Source organism: Chelonoidis abingdonii, chromosome 15 (genome assembly GCF_003597395.2).
Source record: "Chelonoidis abingdonii isolate Lonesome George chromosome 15, CheloAbing_2.0, whole genome shotgun sequence".
Lineage (NCBI taxonomy): Eukaryota > Metazoa > Chordata > Testudines > Testudinidae > Chelonoidis > Chelonoidis abingdonii.
In genome coordinates this window covers 16,100,566-16,122,732 of record NC_133783.1, presented here as the reverse complement: position 1 = coordinate 16,122,732, position 22,167 = coordinate 16,100,566, and the positions used below count along the sequence as shown (strand labels likewise).

Sequence of the window (22,167 nt, the reverse complement as noted above, 5' to 3'; positions counted from 1 at the left end):
GCAATTGTTGGGAACAGATTTTTTTTAAAAACTGAAGATTAACAATGGACTTCCCATTATTCTATGGATGGACTTGATATACCCAGTATGCCTAGATACAAGGAGCTTTTTGCTGGAAGAGATTATGCAGCATCTTCAAGCATTCATGCCGTTAAGAATCTCATTTACAAGATTGACTTTTACAAACATATAAACATTCAAGTTTAAGAAATGCCTATGCAATTTATTGAAAACATATTTAAAATGTTCTGTAATTTTACATACTTCATACGTAGTTGTCATGGACGGCTTGTATGATACATGATTAGCTCTTCTTAGTTCCTTGATGGTTTCTGCAGGCATAGATTTGGAGAATCCTAGGCCACTCCATGTATTTGTTGGAGTTCTCACTTCTGTTACAACAGGCTTCTTTAACATAGCTTAAAAAATACAAAGAAAAAGACATTTATAAGCATTAAGCTCTGTGCACTGATAGATAAATGCATCTTTCAGGCCAAATATTGACATTCTGGACACAAACGGATTACATTAACCCACAGAACGGTACATTCTCAGCACCCCAACAGGGCCTGATTCCCACTCTCTTAAACCACTGTAAGACAGGAGTAAGTCCACTGAAGCTAGAGAGTAGTAAACACTGTGCGGGAAGGAACTGAAGAGAATCAGGTCCATGATGTTTAAAGAAAAAAGCAATTATTTTCCCAAAGTGGCAAATGAGTGCAATGTGCTTGTTAAAATTAATCTGATACTAATTCATCCCCAAGGTTATTACAAGTACCAGAAAGTTTCAGATCTACAGTGTTACATTATTAGTAGTATATAGACTGCTAGTAACTACCATGTAACTTCTGAATTTGTACTAATAATACTCTGTGAACTGGTATCAAAATATCCCCAAAACACATTTGACATAAATACATTGACTTCATTGTACTTATCAACTTTTCATTTTAGCTAAAAACACATAGAAACTGCAAAGCTGAACCTTAGAAAAAGTCTTTGACTAGTGTACTGAAATAGATGCATGTTAGAAGTCACTTTTTCTTCACATACCTTTGGTTGCTAATAGTTTCTTCTGTTCATAGTCAAATGCCTAAAGATTAAAGGGACACAAAATGTCTTAATTGCTGCTTTAACTAAATGTCATTCCAGTACACAGCTCTTTCTAAAAACAAAGATTCTGATCACGGTCCATGAATTCATCTAGGAAGAATGTTAAGCACTGCACAACAATGTAACAGTAGTCCAATGAAAGCCTGACATATGTAAAACATTCATTCAAAACTAGCTAATTAGCACTGTAAATTATTCTCTCCCACTTTCATGTGAGTAAAGTTGTACCAGTATGTGAAGTCTGCATAGGTAGTGTTTTTATAAGGCATTACTTGAGACCTTTTTTTCTGAATTGTCTGTTGACTAAGTATTTAAAAGTCTAGAAGAAATAAGTCTAATTATAATAGGAAAACAGATAATTAAACAACTACACTAAGTAGTATTTTTCTGCACACAGTTCTCTGGACTATACCCTTTGCAGATTAGATTCTTTTCCATCTTCATTTTAAATTATCTTATTCAGAAAAATATCTTGATGTAATACAGGAAAACGTTATCCTGCTCATCACGAGAGTAAAAATGTATACAATTTTTGGATCTCAATTCTTTAGTAAATTACACTCGTTCTTTCCATTACAGATCAGTAAATCTGTTCACACAAATATGCATTACAAAAAGGCATTATTTTCTGGAGTCTGATTTGTATAAGGGATATCTGATGTTGTGCAGGACTTTGGAACAATCCGAAGATTTTTTTTCCCTTGGAAGACTAGAACTTTGGTCATGGTAGAGGTGAACGCTTTGAATCTCAAACAGTGACTGATTGACTATTTGCCACAGAGGCCTATGTAAAGGGCTCATCTATAGCGATAAATTTACCAGCAGAACTATACTGGTATGACTATACTGCTAACTTTATGCCAGTATAACTCCTGTGTGGACACACTTATTCTGGAATAAGAGCTTTTTTCCATTTTGCCTTATACCACTTTCAAAGTGAAATAAACTAAACTGGAAAAAGGCACTCTTATTCTGGAATAAGAGTGTCCACACAGGGTGTTACACTAGCATAACAGTATAATTATACCAATATAGCTCTGCTGGTGAATGACCCTGTGTAGACAAACCTCAAGTCACAGGCAGGACTTCGCTAACAGACGTAAAGAGACGAATGCATGTTGACATGTCTTATGAAAAGTCTTAAGTAGCATTTCTACGAACAATATGTCTCTTCTCAAAGCCGTAACATTTTTATGTGCGTGTGTACACACAGTGAACAAGAGAGATTTAGCTTAGATATTAGGAAAATCTTTCTAATTATCAAGATAGTTAATTATTGGAACAGATTATCTTGGGAATTTGTACAATCCCTGTAACTGGAAGTTTTTAAGAACAGGTAAGACAAGCATTTGTAGAGATGGTGTACATATACTTAATTCTTACTCAGCAAGGGATATGTACTAGATGACCTCTTGATGTCTCTTCCAGACCTATATTTCTATGAAATGAAGTTTATTCCCCGCTTATAATTGTATTACATTTATTCTTTTCTTCCATCAGAATTTTGAGAAGAATATTCAGGAGATTTTTTTTGTTGCTCTCCAATACTTTTGTTGCTCTCCAATACTTTCTTTGGAGTGCATAACAAGAATGTGATTGGATAAGTCCAACAAGATAGGAAAGTTCTATAAAAGTCACAAATGTATTTGATTGCTTACTTGAGAAGGCTGCATGATTCTCTCCATCAAAACATGTCACAAAATATCTATAATCCACATACAGCCAAAAAAGCCTAGAAACCTCACAAAGAAAGTCTGAAAAACATTTTATACACATATTGGTTTTTGCTATTATCAGGCAATGTCTCTTATAATCAACTGGCAACCGGATTCAGCCTAAAAGAATTGAGAGAAGGGTTGGAGAGAAGAAAGATAGCTATGCAACTTCTGCACCTTTTCATATTCCTAGATACAATTTAATTTGTCTTTATCTAACATTAGATGTAAGCTCATATTTATGCTTTACATTACCAGTTTGAAAATGCACCATGTTGTGGGGGGAAATTGAAGTGGATAACACTGTTCAATGCTTTTGTCTACAATCCAAATATTGAAAAAGTCATGCAGCCAGCCAAGCCAGTCACTTCGTATTATTTGCACTGGACATTTATTATTGCTAACAATGCACTAGATTTGGGTGTATCAATAGGTACCTGCATATTTACATATGACGACTGTGGAGCAAGGCGCACTCTTTCAGAATTCTGTTGGGCAGCTGCTGCCCTCTCCGCTGCTCGTTCACTACCAGGAGCCTTTTTATCAGCAATGGGATTTTCAGAAGCACTCAGCTCAGTATCAGAAAGCAATCTCTCTGTGGTGCTGAAAAAAGTAATGTCAGTTATTCTTCAGAATTATCTATAATGGTTTCAATCACTACTCCTTGTTTTAAACAATGAACATTCAGTGCAATGAATAAATGAACTACTCTCTCTCTAGAAAGTTGGTAGTAAATTTGAAGAAAAACCAGTACACAAACATTACATTTCTAAGAAACATTTTCTGAAGCATCAAGTTAACTTTTCAGACACACGTGTTGCTGTGTTAACTAAAGATAATGTGTCTTCACACTCACTTCATTTTCCATCGCTACATGTTTTTCTGGGATTTCATTAATACTTTCCCCAGAAGATTCCATTTTCTCTCCACTTCAGATATTTTTGTTGATCTAGTTTACTCTCAGAGTAGAATAAAAATTGAACTTAAACCCTTGAATTCCCCCCAAAAAGACTTTCAAATGAAGCCTTAGAAAAAGCCCCAAGTTCCCCCTTCTCCCTAGAAAACTGAAATGCCTTGCACCTTATGGTCAATAAAGTGAATTGTGATCAGAAGCAAGGCAAGGGAAAACCACCTCTTTATAACTTCAGTCCCACTTACTTACAAAAGCATCTGGTATTATCAAACTTCAGCTATAGTCACCCGCTTACTTTGAGGAACAGAAAAGCAACTGTACTTTAAGTTTCTAAAGAATGTCTAATGAGAAAAGTACCCCAGACAGACTGCTTGAATTCTGAATACTTAAAAAAAAAATTATATTTAAAATCAGTCAGTCTAGATACTTGAATTTGATCAACAGGAATTGTCTAGGAAGTTCCAAAGCTGTGTAACTAGGATGATATAAATATACACTGAGACTACTGGGTGAAAGGAACTGTCATTGTTATAAATCAAAATAAATAAGCTAACTGAGCAAAATAAAATTTAGGCTGAATGAAGGAATTATTTCTAGGGCTGTCAAGCAATTAAAAAAATTAATTGTGACTGATTGCACTGTTAAATAATAATAGAATAACATTTATTTAAATATTTTCGGATGTTTTCTACATTGTCAAATATATTGTTTCAGTTATACAGAATACAAAGTGTACAGTGCTTATTTCATATTTATTTTTATTACACATATTTGCACTGCAAAAAACCAAAGAATAATATTTTTCAATTCACCTAATATAAGTACTGTAGTGCAATCTCTTTATCATGAAAGTTGAACTTACAAATGTAGAATTATGTACAAAAAACCCCCTGCATTCAAAAATAAAACAATGTAAAACTTAGGAGCATAGAAGTCCAATCAGTCCTACTTCTTGTTCAGCCAATCACTCAGACAATCAACTCTGGTTACAATTAGGAGGAGATAATGCTGCCTGCTTCTTGTTTACAATGTCACCTGAAAGGGAGAAAGGACATTTGCATAGCACTATTGTAGCCAGTGTCGCAAGATATTTAAATGCCAGATGCGCTAAAGATTAATAAGTCCCTTGATGCTTCAACCACCATTCCTGAGGATATGCGTCCATGCTGATGATGGGGTGTGCTTGATAACGATACAAAGTAGTGTGGATCTGTCATAAACAGATAGCTAAGGGTTAATGGTTCTTTACCTGTAAAGGGTTAACAAAGGGAACCACACACCTGACCAGAGGACCAATCAGGAAACCGGATTTTTCAAAGCTCAGGGGAGGGAATGTTTGTGTCTGTGTCTTTTGTCTGTACTCTCTCGGCTATGAGAGGGATTTCTATCTCCAGGCTTTTCTAATCTTCTGTTTCCAAGTGTAAGTACAAAAGGTAGAAGACAATAGGCTTATTTCTTTTTTTGTATTTACATGTGTGTAGTTTGCTGGAATGTTTTAGATTGGATAACTTTATGAATAGGCTGTTTATTCATATTTTTCTTTTAAGTTAATTGACCCTGTATATATTGTCAACCTTGATACAGAGAACATTTTTATGTCTTTTTCTTTCCTTTTTTATATATAGGCTTTCTTTTAAGTACCTGTTGATTTTTTTTCCTAGTGGGAATTGGTGGGGAGGAAGGAAACAGGGGGAAGGGAAAATCTCTTTGTGTCAGAGTTGCAAAGCATACTTTGCAGGGACTCTGACTGAGTGAGGGAAAGAAACTTGATCTCTCTCTGTTTTCCTTGAATCTGTTTGCCCTCGGGGAAGAGAATTTGATTTCAAAAGAGTTGGATCAGTAATCTCTCAGGGTAACCTGGCGAGGGAAAGCCTGGGAGGGGTAAAAGGAGGGGGGAATGTTTATTTCTCCTTGTTTCAAGAATCCAAGGGATTGGGTTCTTGGGGTCTCCCCAGGGAAGGTTTTGGGGAGACCAGAGTGAGCCAAAACACTGGAATTTTTGGCTGGTGGCAGCAATATCAGATCCAAGCTGGTAATTAAGCTTGGAGGTTTCATGCTAGGCACCCACATTTTGGACACTAAGGTTCAGAATTTGGAATTTATGCTTATGATAGGATCGAAGTATGTTTATTTTAATAATCTGAGTCAGATGCCACCAGCAGAAGGTTGATTTTCTTTTTCGGTGGTTTGGGTTATGTAATTGCTCTTTTAAGACTTCTGAAAGCATGCTCCACACCTCGACCCTCTCAGATTTTGGAAGGCACTTCAGATTTTTAAATCTTGGGTCAAGTGCTGTAACTCTCTTTAGAAATTTCACATTGTTATCTTCTTTGCATTGTGTCAAATTTACAGTGAAAGTGTTCTTAAAACGAACAACATGTGCTGGGTCATCATCTGAGACTGCTATAACATGAAATATATGGCAGAACGCAGGTAAAACACAGCAGGAGACATACAATTCTCCCCTGAGGAGTTCAGTCAGAAATTTAACTAATGCCTTCTTTTTTTAACAAGTGTTATCAGCATGGAAGCATGTCCTCTGCAATGATGGCTGAAGCATGAAGAGACATATAATTCATTAACACATCTGACAAGTAAATATCTTGCAATGCCACCTACAACAGTGCCATGTGAACACCTGTTCTTACTTTCAGGTGACACTGTAATTAAGAAGTGGGCAGCATTATCTCCCCTAAATTTAAACAAACTTGTTTCTCTTACTGATTGTCTGAAAAAGAAGTAGGACTGAGTGGACTTGTAGGCTCTGAAGTTTTACATTGCTTTGTTTTTGAGTGCAGTGATGTGACCAAAAAAACCCCTACATTTAATAAGTTGCACTTTCACGATAAAGAGTTTTCAATACAGTACTTGCATAAAGTGAACTGAAAAATACTATTTCTTTTGTTTATCGTTTTTACAGTGCAAATATTTGTAATAAAAATAATATAAAATTAGTACTGTACACTTTATATTCTGTGTTGTAATTGAAATCAATATAATTTGAAAACCACAAAAACATCCAAAAATATTTAATACATTTCAATTGGTATTCTATTAACAATGCGATTAATTGCAATACATTTTTTTAATTGTGATTAATTTTTTTTGAATCAATCGCATGAGTTAACTGCGATTAATCAGCAGACCTAATTATTTCCTAACAGTGAAGTCTATTATGCCTAGTTTCTAAAGAGAAGTGGTGGAAAACCCATTTAAGTAATTTAAAACTGCACTGGAGAAATCACTTAACAATATATGGGTACTAAGGAATACTTCTGCATTGAAAAAATTATTCCAAAGATTTATTCCATTGCTAATTTTCTGTTTTTAAACTTTGTCTTTATTCAAGCTTTGAAACTGTAACAGTATTTCCTGAGGATTATTTTTCACTGAGAAAACAAATCTCAAGCACTTTTTTTTGTCACAGCAAAATAAAGTTAGCTATGAAAATCTATTGGTATTACAAAGCACAAAAAATATTACAGGGCTGTATGTACAAAAAGCTTCTCAGAGAAGCCAGTCTTGGAGAAAGCAAAGACTTCTGATAGGCAGATGGAGAGCGAGGAATTCTTAGATGTCAAAAAAGTTGACAATATTAACAATTTAAAACAATTCTTATAAAACAAATAGTTTAATAAATTAAATATGGTTCAAAATTAGTCTGATTTAAACCAATTCTCCAATATTCATCAATGACTGAACCAGCCATCTCACCCCCATGCTAAATATTATAGTTCATCTGTAAATTCTGTGAGTCTATATTCGTGAATGTAACATACTGTAAGTGAGAGTTTTTGGTTCCTTGTAATAATTCTACTGTTTGTCTCTTAGTACAGGACTGTTTGGAAGAACTCATCATTTGCTTCAGATCACTGGCATTTGCTGAATGTGATGGACTTCTTGGCATGCCCACTTCTACAAAAGCATCATTGCAGCCTACAAGACCAAGAAAAAAGAGCTGTAAAATAAAACCCTTTCACATACCAATACCATTGCTGTACAGTATATTTAGAAAATCTGTAGCAATAATTTGCATGGAATTAAAACTATTTCACATGTAAAGGCATATAAAGGGCTAGCATTTAAGGATGTACTAATTTTCACAAAGTTGGAAAGCACACAACTATCCTTCATATATGCATAAAGAATTAGCATACATTCACACAGTATGTGTATTATAAAACGAAGGGGTATCTTTTCAAGTTATGTGGGATTTTAGCCATGTCACAGCAAATGATGTCAAAACTTCTTCAACCTAAGGTTGAAAGTCACTAGTGATTTTGGATGACTTCAGTTTCTGGGACCAGTCTGAAACCTCTTAAGGGGAATGATTATCAGAACCTGGATATTCATGACTTTCTAAAAATCCAGAAGCTTTTAAGGTATTTTGAGCTGGGCAATCAAAATTTGAGGCACCCAAAAATCACCAGTTGCTATTTAAAATCTTAGCCCAAATGTCAAGTTGAAAATGTCTCCACTGGAAACTAGTATTGCATTTGCAATGAACACCACACAAATATCTTGTGTTTAAATTCTCACTACTCAAATATTTTTCTTTTTTACTGGTGTATATACGTTTTGTTAAGTCATTATTAGGATGACAATGAACCTAGCAAAAGAGAACAGACTAGCTTTGCGTGACATCAGTATTCACTAGAGAGAAATTTAGCCTGTCCCCACAATCTTGTTTAATAGCTTTTCTTTTTTTTTTTTAAAGAGTGGATTTTTTTTTAAATGGAAAGTTACTATACTAAGAGCTAAAGAACTAAATTAATCAATTAAATAATTGAAACAGGAACATTGGACTAGCCAGGATCTCCTGGGTCATCAAGTCCAGTTTCCATCCCCGGCAGCTTTCACAAGTAACTCTGCCCTATAATCTTTGTCATTAATTTATCAAGCTCCATTTTAACACTAGTTAGGTTGTTCACCCCTCTACTACTATTGGAATTCTGTTCCAGAACCTTACTACACTGATGGTTAGAAACTTTTTAATTTTCAGCCTAAATTTATTTATGACCAGTTATTACATATTTGTTCTTGTGCCAATATTTTCCATTAGCTTAAATAGCTATTTTCCCTTCTTAATGTTTGCCCCCTTGATGTATTCAGGAAAGGCAGTCATAACCCCTGTTGGCCTTTGTTTTGCTAGGCTAAACAAGACAAGCTCTTTTAGTCTCCTCTCTTAAGGTAAGCTCTCTATTCCCCAATCATCTCAGTAGCACTGCACGTGTTCCAGTCTGAACTTATCCTTCTTGAACAGGCTTGACCGGAATAGCATTTCAAATGAGGTTTCACCAGACCCGCACACAAAAAAAGTTCCATGATTCAATGTCCGCTAGGCCTAGTCTACACAACAGTTTTAGTATTGGTAGACTATGCAGGTTAAGGGGGTGAGTTTTTAACTGCTATAGTTATATCTGTGCATGGATGCAGTTATACTACTACAAATGTGCTTATGCCGATATAGCTTACCACATGGGAATAAAACTACATATGGCGTTAGCCAATTTATACTGGTCTAGCTGCATCCACACTAGCTTTACCTGCCAGTATAGTTAAAGTGTTGCAACTATTACGTGCAGATAATACATAATCCATTGGACAACATGTATGGGAGGGGCATGCTTTGCTCCAGAGTGGCTGAGGATAAAATGCTGATACAAAAATTAATCTTACCTTTCACAATTTGTCTGCAAAATGCACAAACACCATCAAACTATTACCATTACCAACCAGAATAACACAGGTCACATGCTAAAACTTACCTTCTGCTGTATTTGACTTGGTGGTCACTTGTTCTGAGGTGCTATGACTATTTGTCTGCCTTGATGAATCACTGTGGTTTGTGCTCAACACATTTTCTCCTAGTGATGAGGCAGATAGTGCAGCATACTTGATATTTGATGTCTGAAATTATTACAAGAACATGTTCAAATAAATCTTTGTTTCTGACCCCCTTGTCTTGCCATGCAGGCAGACAGAAGATTCTTATTTGGGATAATTTGGCTTAATTTTTTCCAGTTACATTTTATGAGCATTTTTATTACAATTTGAAATAAACGATCTTAAAGAGTCACAATGGATGAAAGCAATTAGGTTTTTTCCTAGAATTTTTCAGAGGACGCTCATTGCAAACCAAGATCATCTTGTCCAGACTGAACATCATGCCACTTACCTTTACATGACCGTTTAAAGAAGCTGAACCTTTTTTGTTCTCGGATTGCATGCCATTGACATGAATGTCAACGGGAGTCAAGCCAGGAGGGGGAGATGGAGTGTTCTGACTATAATTAGGCACTCCAGATAGCAGAATACTAGTTAAAGCAGCTTGGGCAGTAGATGGTATCATCAGATGTGGTATAGCAGAAAAACCTGTAACAAAAATGAAGTAATTTCTGGTTCACTGACAAGTTGAGTACATCAGGCTAAATAAAAGCTGAATTTTATATAAAACCTTTGAATTACAATTATGTTGAAAATGACCAATCAAACATAATACTTAATGCACTATCCAACACTTTGGATAAGATATTTTTCCTATTTAAAAAAATCCCTACCAAGTTGCATGTGACATTATAAAAACACAATTATGTTAGTTTAAAAATCCTTCATATTTGGATATTTAAGCATTTACAAGAAAATACACTGAAGAATTCTTTCCTTCTATGAGACTTTAAAGAATGAATGGGTTTGGCTTTTTCAGATTTCTTTCCAGTGAAAAATTAAGAACTAATTTAATTTCTATTTAACTTCTACTGACCTGTGGCACTCGTGTTGGCAAGAGATGTTGCCCATAACGTAGGGCTAGGTGTGCCTGAACTTGGGCTCTGTAGAGGACTAACAGAACTATTAAGGGCATTCAAGAGCGAGTTTGGAGCAGTAGAGGTGTTGACAGATAAGGCAGTAGGACCTAAGAGACCTGTCAAAACAATTATATCCATTATGCATTTGTTTATACAGGAATTGTAAATAACATTTTTAAAGGGTTATATTAAGTGTTTGTGTTGATTTTTAAACTACTTTACAAAAATTACAGTGCTATTTCTGCTGAGATAGCATACACACAACTTAGGACAGGGATTTTTGAAGTGTGCACATGCAAATGGGGCAAGGGGAGTCACCAAAAACCAGTGGCTGCTAAACAAAACAAAGGTGAATCTCTGCACCTTCTATCAATTTGGCTTCCACTACTACAGTACCTAAGTGCCTCTGCCTGCTGCTCATACAGCTACAAAAAGCAGCTTCTCACTCCTCCCTTTCATGTCTCTCCACTGTTTCTGGGAAGCACTGCTTAAAGGTGATGAGGAGGTAACTGCTACTTTACAGCCCTCCTCCTCTCAGCCAAGTCTTCACGTTCTTTAAGCTGTGCCTTCGTTAGAGCACAGGGTGGTGCAAGCATGGAGGAGGAAGGAGACAGGAAGCAGCATATCCTCACCTGGCAATACCATGCTGCCCCCCTCCGTTGGCAAACCTCATCACATCTAAGAACCCACAACCCCATCCAACATCCACAAGTCATCCACAAAACTCCACACGTTTTGTAAATGTGTAAAGTACTGGTACCATGGGGGAGGAGCAAGGTATCAAAATATAAACAGATGGCACAAGCCAAGATTCCAGCTTCCACTCAAGACACAATTATGGATTCCGGGATGCAACCATAATGAGTTTTTGAATTGAGAGTCAAAAGAAAGTATGGCTCGTTTGACCCCTTTTCTATCAATGATGGTCCTGCATGGAGAAGGTTTGATAACGGTGGAAAAAACATAATATATCTATACATAAGCTTGTATGTATTTTTGGTGAACAAAGAGATCAAGCAGTTATAGCTTTTAAATACAAAATGATAATTCCTTCCAGGATTATTTATGGCATAATAATTCTCTTCTAGAAAGAGACAGAAAATATAAACTCTCCTGGTTTAAATTTATACTGACAGAAAAGTGCCAATAAAACACGAGTGAAGAAATAGTTGTTTGCAGTGTTGTTGTAACCGTGTCAATCCCAGAATATTAGAGACATACGGTGGGTGAGGTAATATCTTGTACTGGACCAAGAGAAGTTGGTAACAAAGAAGATATTACCTCATCCATCTTGTCTCTCTGAAGAAATAATGACATTCAATATTTAGTTACTACAGTCAGAAACAAACATTGCTGCTACCTAATGCTAACCTTTAAGTAATGTTAAATGGCAAACTACCTCCATGTAGTCAAGGAGTCTTTTTCCTGTTCACCCACTTAAGTTTCTATTTAACAAGTTAAATAATATCTCCAGGAGTAAGGGGGTTCATTTGGATAAGAGTTTCTCTGAAAGCCACAAATGGGGTGCCACACTTGACTTATAATCTCTCGCTCACGTATTGCCCTACCTGAAAAGGAGTACCTCCCTTTATATACATGAAGTTGAATGGGTAAAAAGTTTAGCTTTCAAATGTCTAAACTTCTCCATCTTTCAGAGGATACACTGAAACTATTCCCACTACCCATTACTAAAACATTGGAGCAGGGTCAGCTCCAGGCACCAGCTTATCAAGCAGGTGCTTGGGGTGGCCACTCCGGAGCAGGGCGGCACTTTCAGGTATTCGTCAGCAATTTGGCGGAGGGGCCCTCCCACTGAATTGCCGCAGATCGCGATCGTGTCTTTTTATTTTTATTTTGGCTGTTTAGGGCGGCAAAACCCCTGGAGCCAGCCCTGCATTGGAGGATGCTCTGTAATAACAAATACTCTTGAAATGTCAGGGTGGGTCTTAAATTTTCCAACACCTAATACTACTCATGATTCAAAAGTATAGCTGGTTCTGTACTACCCAATATACGTGAACTGTGTTTCAAACATTATAAAACAAGAGTAAAGTATATACCAAGTCCAGTGAGTCCTAACCCAGCTGAGGGCAAGATGTCCAAACCAGGACACGAGAGGCCAACGGGGCATGAGACTGTAGATGGATTTGCTGCTATAGTGACTCCATTACTTTCAAGTCCCAGGAGTCGTTTCCTTGTCTCATACATATTTAAGGCATTTCGTTCGACACTTTTTACAATCACAGACTGCAAAAAAGAAAAAAGAGATTGATGTGAAGGTATAATACTAATTCATGAAAACATAAATCTTACAATAGTGCTTCAGAGACACAGGCTTGGTCTACACTGAAAAGTTATGTCAGCAGAGTTATGCTGGTCAGAGATATGAAAAGCCTAAGCCGTGACTGATGTAGCTATATGAACATAACCCCCAGTGTAGGTGCAGGTATGTCAATGGAAGAGGACTTCTGTCGACATAGCTAACTTCCTTTGGGGAAGTGGCTGTTCCTACACTGATTGATAAATCCCTTCTCTGTCAGTGCTGGCTGCTTCTACACTATAGTGCTATGCCAGAACAATTATGCCAGGGCAGTCTACACACAGTAAAGACATATCCCCAGTAAAGTCAGAGCACAACATAAAATAGCAGTAACAAAATGTCCATTAGTGATTATTCAGGCATTCAACAGTTTGTGGCATTTTTCTTAATGTTTTTGTTGACCTTTAAAAGTGAAAACAGTCTGTCCCAGGAATACTGCTCATTTTTTTAATTAAATGAAGTTAATAAAGTTAGGAAGGATAATTATGGCCTGACTATAATGATGGAATGGTGCTAACAGCTACTGTAAGCGTCCAAGCTCTGTAAGGGTAGCCAAGAGAGATGGTTGTTAGATAAGAGTCTCATGTTTGCTTTCCATTACATTTACAAGAAACATGCTTCATGCAATAAAAACATGTCTCTTTTCTATTTGCATTAAATTCTATCTATTGAAATCAATATAGGAGCCTGAAAGTACAAAATGAAAATGATATAGTCCCTTTTATTGACTTGAAATGTTCCTATATTTAGCATCAAAACTGCTGACATAATAGAATATTCATTTGACATTTTACAGTTTGTTTGTCAAACATTTATACATAATGGATTGGACAAGGATCCGAAAATGATGAACTGGGCAGGTTTAAGGAGAGCTGTCCTCAGTTTAAAAGGGTTAATTTTTCAACTATTACACTCGTTACCTGCTGCAAAAAAATGATATGAACATAAGACTTCTCTTTCAACAAATCAGAATAGGCCTAGAGATTGTTAAAAATAACAGGGAGTTGTGTGACTTAAAATTTGAACCTGTAAACCAAATCAAGAGCAGTTTTACTTGTGGCTACTTCCATTACCTTCTACTAAGGGTTTGCAGGATCAGTCACTTAGACAAATCAGATGACCCAAATTTTGTCAAATATTGAATAAAAAAATGCTGTTGAACAGCGCTAGTATAGTATGGAACATTCAACCTGAAGACATTTTTGTCTTGTTTGTAATTCATTTGAAAAAAAAGAGCTGAGAGCTCATGAGCCAAATTCTGCTGTTAATGTGTACAGCTTCACTGCAACCAAAGGGTGGCAACTCCTGGAACAGAACAGAATGTGGTCATATCACAAGTGCAGTACCAAAGCGAAGACAAGACAAATCAGTCAATGGCTCTTTTAAATGCAATATCCAGCAATGAAATGTTCAATATTTCATATAGCATTATGGAGGTTTTGTGTACAGAGAACACATCTCATAGTTTGCAAAACTATGTTAGGTTTTCACCAACCTTGCTTGGTTGTTTTGGCTTTGGTTTAATGCTGATGAAGACATCTAATTGTTCCATTAGTTGAGTTATAATCTGTGGTTCTATTTCAATTTCTTCCTTCATATCAAACATCAGCACAAGAGGAAGGCAACCCTGGAAAGTTAAATCCAAATTATAAAGTACCCTTGTACCAAATACAACATTAGCTAAAACACAACAGTCAACATTTCCTGTCCTACGTTGCTCAAGATCTTAGCAGTTCTGACTGAAATAGTGAGAATGAAATTTTACAAAATGAGTGTTACCTCCCACAACCCCAACACTCAGAGAGCTTGACAGTTTGAGGGTGTGATGGTTTTTTCAATAAGAATCTCACCTCAGCGTGAACAAAGATTTAACTCACAAGTTAGGCACATTCACTACCCAAAATTAAGGATGTTGGAAGGATCAACTTTTGTATGTATGTACTGTCTAATTGCCACAAACTATTGCCAAAAGAATTGTTAGCAGTACCATTATTTGGTCATATTTGGAGTGAGAGAAAAAAGAATGTTATAACTGTGAAAAAGAAAATCCCATTGGATTGTAAAATCTTTAATAAAATTTCCCTTTGCCTCACCACTGACTAGCTAAATCTGTATTTTCAGAGATTAAGCTGCAACACTTTTGAAATTCATGAGATTTTAAAATAAGACAACACTGGTAAAGAAGGAAACAATTATCATCATATAGAGAATGTGTGCTGCATGCTGTTTAAAAAAGGAAAGAGAACATGATTCCTGATCCCAAAAAGTTTGCAATTTAAAATGGACATTGACAGTGCAATCCAAAAACAGTATTACCCATGCATCAGAAAAATGTATATATAAAATATACTAACGGTCAAACCTTTAATGACTGCCAGCTTGTTGAATGTGCTTGAGATGCTGCTTAGCAGCACGCAAGTAATAAATCATATCTATTCAGCACGTATCAGTTTTGCATAACCTCACAGTTATATTTTCTTTCCAAAGGGTTTCAAAAGTCTTCATAGACTAGACAAGAATCACTTATCCACCACAGTGATGCAACCAGGAAAACAGCAGCAGTTCAACAGAGTAAAACTACACTACTCAGCAGTTTAGAGCAGAAAGTGAAGTCAGAGGTGGGAAGCGAAGCCACTTATTTAGGTGCATAAATATGGAGAGCACTTTCTGAAAATCTTGGCTATAGTATTTTGTCATATTTGACTCTTCTGCTTTACTACCTTTGCACTACTTATATTCCATTACCTTCATTTCCCTAAAATCTAGCTCTTCATTTATGAAAGCATTATTTTGGTAGCTGGTAGGTACCCAGCACTTTTGAAACATTTGACTACTCACGTACGTGCTTGAATATGGACTTTGCAGCACTGATTTTAGGCATCCATTTTTTTTTAAACCTATATTTTTTTTTTAAAAGAGACTATATATTCAGATAGCTAACTGAATGTCTAGAAGAAAGTACCCTCCAAATTCACTGAAGTTCAAAAGGGGTATCAGGGAAAAAAGAAAAGCAGATAAGAGTGCCTCAAAATAATAACGCCAGGATGGTCAAAAGTTACAGGTTAGTCCATATAACCAATTCAAGTTGAAGCACAAAGAAAACGAAACTATTTTAGGGGGTCAGCTTTGGGAAGACTATGAAAAACAGGTTGACTTCAGAAAGTCAACTTGGCTGAAGAAGCCACAGTCATGAGTATCTTTCTTTGAAAACAACACATTCAATTCAATAATCCCAACTACAACCCATTTTGTTGTGGTAAGAAAAATGCTGAGCACATGTCATACTCGGATTTTCCAACAACTTTTGTAAAGCCAAAAATGTAATTATTCAATAAGTATTTGAATAAACAAATTCAACTAAAGGTCAAGAAAACACAATAGCCCCAAAATGAAATTTTTACAATCTGGAAGTAAGTTTTAAGAAGCGTGTAACATAATTTGGTGGCTGAACTGTAGTTTTGTTATGTTTAGAACACCTGGGGGATAGTATTGGAAAAAGAAAAGAAAGCAAATATGCCCAATCAGAAAGAAGCCGATGTTAAATGGGGAGGCTTTTTTCCTCCCTTAAAAAAAACACAACAACAGAGAGTGATCTTTGAGGGAGATTAAAGAAACAAAACTAACTTTTCAATATGGAAAATAAATAAATATTCTAATGTTATGAGCAAATAGATCATAGGTAAAATTATTTTATGCAGTGATTGAAATTACGTTTCTTGATCTACCGATTAGTGGATTCTGAAATACTGAGAAAAAGACAGATGAACAGGAAAAAACAAACAAAACTCCCAGAAGACAATATGCTGAGCTTTTAACTCTTGACTTCTTTAAAAAACCAAAACAAAACAACTCCCTCAACTCAGGATAGCAATACGTTTTTATTCTGAGTCACAGTATACATTTGTTTTTCTTTTATGGTTTGCCATTTACCACCTTCTCATATGGACATTATCTTAACAGCCATATTTGGGCACTAGAGGTGCATAAAGATCAAAATGTGTAAGCTAGTAGCAAAGTGGTGTAGTTCTCTGATTAGCACACATCTGGAATGTGGAAGGCTTTCCAAGTTAAAATTTAAGGACACTTGCAATTTATATATCAATATAAATCATGGCCTTTTTGGTGAGTAAACTTGTGTAAAACTTGTGTTAATGTCACATTTATACTAACATTTACATTTAAGAACCATGCAAATTAATTTTTAATACACAAAATGTACACATCTCATAAAAAGGAATGTAATATTTGTTATATTAAAATCTTGTTGACATGTTTGTGTCACATTAAATAATTAGTACATTGGACACACATGGGAATCAATATAAATAATTAGTTTATATCCACAATATTCAGTTTCTCAATTTCATTTTGCATGTGGTGAATTGCTTTTAAAAGTTACCGATATTACTTTGTATTTTATCTAGACTTTATAGCCTAAAAGAAACATATATATTGCCTACCTCAAAAGGTTGAGCATATTGATCTTGAGGCTTCTGGAATAGTATATCACAAGACCTCTCTCAAATTTTGGTCTCTTCCACTACTGTTTCAGTATGATGCACTGACTAGCACTTCAGTAGTTCACAGGGAGCTTGCTTAGGCTATCTGTTTTGTCTTTGTTGATTTTAGGGACCCATTTAAGTTTGCTTATAAAAATTGTCAAGCTCAGAGAAATGGTTACACAGGAACACATTTCACACTGTTGTATATTTTTCCATCAAATCCATTATTACAAAAATCATGAGATAGTTTCATTGTCTAGCTCAGAGACAACATCAGCCCCTATTTAGCCTGCTTCCAGGAAAGCAGGCAATAATAAATCGGACTATAGCTAGAAAGCTTCTGGTACCACAGAAGTCTCAAAAATACAGAAATTTGCGTCCACTGAATGGAGCCAAAAAGCACTGTGCTGAAATTTATTTTCGAAGATCCAAGGAATGAATGTAGCTTTTATGCCATGCAGCTGACCAGGTTAAATAAAGCAGTTAAAGCTATTAAGTTAGTAAATATCTCTTGTTCTTAATTTTTTTTCCCTCTCTCTCTATATATATATTATGACAGACCCAAACCAGTGGGGTACAGGAGTCTGGTAGAGGGCAAATATACTGGTCACTGGATAAGTAGTTTTCTGTTCCCTGAGTGACCAGAGCAGGGGCTGCACTAGAGTAATCAGGAACATGCTAGAACCAATTAAGGCAGACAGGCTGATAGATCACCTGCACGCAATCAAGGCACCTGGGTTTAAAGGAGCTCACTCCAGTCAGGTGAGGGGGAGCCAGAGGAGAGGAAGGACGTGTGGTGTGAGAGCTGGGAGCGAGGCACAGGGCTGAGAGCGAGAGCGTGTGCTGCTGGATGACTAAGGAGTACAAGTTGTAATCAGACACCAGAGAAAGGTCTGGTGGTGAGAATAAAGAAGGCGTTGGGAGGCCATGGGAAGTAGCCCACGAGTTTTAGCTGTCATGCAGCTGTTACAGGAGGCCCTAAGACAGCTGCAATCCACAGGGCCCTGGGTGGAACTGGAGTGAGGTGGGCCTGGGTTCCCCAACCTCCGCAACTCTGATCAGTACGGTAGGAGGAGCTGACCCAGATTGTGGAGTTAACCAGACGGGGAGATCCTAGGTGTGCAAATCTGCCAATAAGCGCAGGATCCACCAAGGTAGAGGAGGAACTTTGTCACAACATATACATACATACATACACACACATTTAGTTAGTTTCTCCTTTCAAAAATATGTTCAGTTTTGTTATATCACCTAGCAAATATAGGGACACTAGCATATATTAAAAATGTCCATTCATTTTTTCTAACACTTGCTTTTAAAAACATGTTTAGCTATAACATTGGAAACAAAGTAAATATTTCAAAATATATGGAACAATGCCAGGTTGGACAAACTAAATCTCAATTTGTTCCTCAGTTTAGGTCAGTATACTTCTTAAGGGCTATAGACTTCCTGTAGCTCTGAGGACACAGAAATTACAGCTGTTTTACCATGAGAAAATTGAATTTTGCAATATTCTAAAAACCTTTCAATAGCTTCTAATCTTTCTCTCCTCCATGCAGCAAAGGGTATTTGAATATTTATACGTTATTCTTATTTATGTTTTGGGGCACTACTGTCTCCCCTATCTTCTCCAGCTTGAATGACAATGGGAGTAGCATACTTTGAAGTTCACTGAAGATATATGTGCCATAGCTGTGTCTCAATATTTATAAGCATGTCTATTCAGGAATCAATACACTATTATATTATATTATTTGTAATATAGATAACCATGTACACATACATATGCTCTCTCTCTAGACATTCTCTCTTCCAGTGCAGATGAAGTATGTATGTTGGGGTGGTAAAGGAAGGGAGAATAGCTCAAAACAGTACAGACATGGGGTTTTAGAAGTCAGTAACATAAGGGCTTGCAATATTTATGTCTCTATAACATAAACTTCATTTTTGATTTTTATTCATGTATTGTATTATCTAGTGCAAAAGGGTTACACCTACAAGTGATATTCCTACATTTTCTGTATTTTAGTCTTGATCATATGGTTATTTTCTTTGTCACATGAGATATAAACAAACTCCAATCATAATGCACCCAGTCTTGGCAGTCACAACTCTAGATCATACTCCATACCTCTTCTAGAAGCCTCTATTAAACTCAGAAACTGTCACTAATGTAGAGATAAAGAACACTATACTAAAGGTTATGTTTACTATGAAGAGCTTAACATTCAAGCCTTAACACAAACTCACCAGCGATAGCTGTAACTAATTGTAAAACTTGAAAACATTAAGCAAACAGTGGCTAAAGAGACTGTGATGATGTGGCTAGTTGAATCAGTTATTTGAAAAAAACCTACCCCATTTTATTCTCAGTGAGGTGAAACACAAATATGCCACTTGCAGAAATAATGATCAGTTACTAAACACCTTCACCTAATGTTTATAAAATTACCTGAAACCCTCTTGTGTCACCATAGCAAGAGCTCTATATCAGTCCTAAACCCGAATTGTCACTGTTATGAATGACCCAGTGAGCTTGACTGGGTTCTCAAGGTTGTTAGGCTCCCTCCTCCAGCCAGAGTTCCAGCTCCAGACTGGGCTCTCCCAAGGATGCTGCTATGGAGCATGGAGCTTAGCAGCCCCAAGAGTCCTGGTAGTAACCATGGCTCTTGCTGCGGAGTAGAAAGCCGGCCACCTTCAGACTCTTGACTGCAGGGGGTGGTAGGCTTCATGCCTCAATGTCAGGAGCTTGCCACTGCCTTGAGCCGCAACAGAAGCCTGTCTGTTTCTTAGTGTGTAATGGATTCAGAACAAAACATTTTGGACCAGCAAACTGGCATTTTCCAAAGAAAGTATGTTTCACTGGAAAATATCTGACAGGTCTGCTCCTAATGTAGTTGACAAGACTACAGAATGTAGAACCTGCTAGGATGTAAGCAAGTGTCTCCGATGTATCTGATCATCTGTACTTCCAAGGAAACCTGCCCTAAAAAAGATCATTTGGTTCACGTATATGCCAAGTAACCTCTCTCACTGGCTCCAGAAAAGCTGCCCACTTATCGCACTAATGAAAGGATGGAAAAAAAGAGGTGGTTGGACATTAATGGAAGAAAAGAACTGCTTATCTAAATTTCTGCCTTCTAAATCAGTACCATCACCATCATAACTAATTTTAATTGTCATTCATATTGGCAAAGCATCTTTTATCATGATAGTGTATAACACATTTATTGATAAAATCAGATAAGTCAACTACAGTTCATAGAAACTATTTCATTAGGCACATTGTCAGAAGAAGAGCACTCATCTCAATCAGTATTCTGTTATGTAAATAAATACTAATTTTTCTGCTCCAAAACAGAAAGTCATTTGCATCTGGATGATAAATACACAAGAACCGGTGGTATTTTCTTTTAGTTACTTGACATTTTTCATACAGATGTCACTAAAATATTTACCATGAGATATTGTCTGGCAAGACAGACTGACTCAATTGTGCCCTGGAGGTAGACAGTGGATTTCTTTTGTGGGTTACTGGGGTCAGGGAAGTGGATCTGAGCACCAGTTCTCTGCATGATATGTTTGATGTTACTGCCATTTCGACCCATCATAAAGAGATGATGCTGTGCTGCAATATCTAGCTGCGTGCTCACAGGGATTGCAGAGGCCAGATTACCAGCCAGGTGTTCCAGAAGCATGGCTGTTCCTTCCTACAGACAAATAGGAGAAAATATATTAGAGAAACAACCAAAACTGCACAGCGGTGGATACAAAATAAGAATTTAATCAGATTACATCTGCTTTAGACAGCACACATTTCACATTCCAGAATAAATAAGCAGCAACATATAAAGGATTTACTGGGGGAGAGCAATATATGATTTTGTTTAAAATCAAGTTAACTTGTAATTCAGAAAGAGTGGTACTGTACCCAACTTATCTTGAACAGCATCTGAATTCCATTGAATTCAAAAGGAAGTTAGGTGCTTTAGAAAATCCCATTGGATACCTATCTGGATCTTTAGGCACCTAAATACCTTTAAAAATTTGGCCTTTTATATCTTAGCCTCAGTCCTGCCCCTGGTTCCACACAGGTGGAACCTGTGCCCACATACAGCCACACTGAAATCAATAGGGATATAACTGAACAAATCTAGTTGCAAGATTTGACCCTTGTTTTGGTCTCTGAAGCCCTAATTGGCTTGAGACCTACCTACTTGACACCACTTGTCTCTCTGAACCATACTGCCACAGCTGTCATCCACGGAAGTACTCAAGCTGGAGCTCCCTTGCTTTTAGCTTAAAAGGCTGTTAGCAACATGTTCTGAGTGATTGGCCCCTTCCATGTCTTTTGAATTTACTGTTTCCCCATTTGTCTGAAATAGCCCAAATTTGCTGACCATTAGGGTATTGCAAGTCGACGTATTTAACCAGACATTTGGGGAGGACTCAGGTATGTGGGGGTTAGGATTTGATTTGTTCATTGGTTTACATTTTTTGCTTACTTGCTGTTTTTGGTGGTAGATGAGATTGCCCCCTACTCTGGTATAGCTGTTTTAATTTTGGTTTGCGATATTAACCATTTCTCAGAGTGCCTAAAGCCTGAATAAGGTCTCTGATATATTTAAAATTTAAACTGAAGTAAACATATAAAATTAGGTTTCAAACTGAAAATGTTTTTCTGTACATACACAAATCCTATTTTATACAACAACAACAACAACAACAACAACAACATTTAAGATCAAGGCATCCAAACTGTTAAAAGCTATAATAATAAATGCCTTCCAGATCA

General features: G+C 36.6%; 1 protein-coding gene across 3 annotated transcripts in view; it reads right to left on the bottom strand.

Moving 5' to 3' along the window:
• Positions 1-22,167, bottom strand: part of BICC1 (BicC family RNA binding protein 1) — a 215,501-nt gene that overhangs the window by 12,688 nt on the left and 180,646 nt on the right. For all 3 annotated transcript variants that reach the window (XM_032796717.2, XM_032796705.2, XM_032796713.2), the window contains 10 exons: positions 20,831-21,082; positions 14,363-14,494; positions 12,608-12,794; positions 10,505-10,663; positions 9,920-10,116; positions 9,510-9,651; positions 7,521-7,677; positions 3,266-3,431; positions 1,054-1,093; positions 265-419 (listed from right to left, as the gene is read on the bottom strand). In XM_032796717.2, coding sequence (XP_032652608.2) covers positions 265-419; positions 1,054-1,093; positions 3,266-3,431; positions 7,521-7,677; positions 9,510-9,651; positions 9,920-10,116; positions 10,505-10,663; positions 12,608-12,794; positions 14,363-14,494; positions 20,831-21,082 — 1,587 coding nt within the window. The remainder of the gene's footprint in view (positions 1-264; positions 420-1,053; positions 1,094-3,265; positions 3,432-7,520; positions 7,678-9,509; positions 9,652-9,919; positions 10,117-10,504; positions 10,664-12,607; positions 12,795-14,362; positions 14,495-20,830; positions 21,083-22,167) is intronic.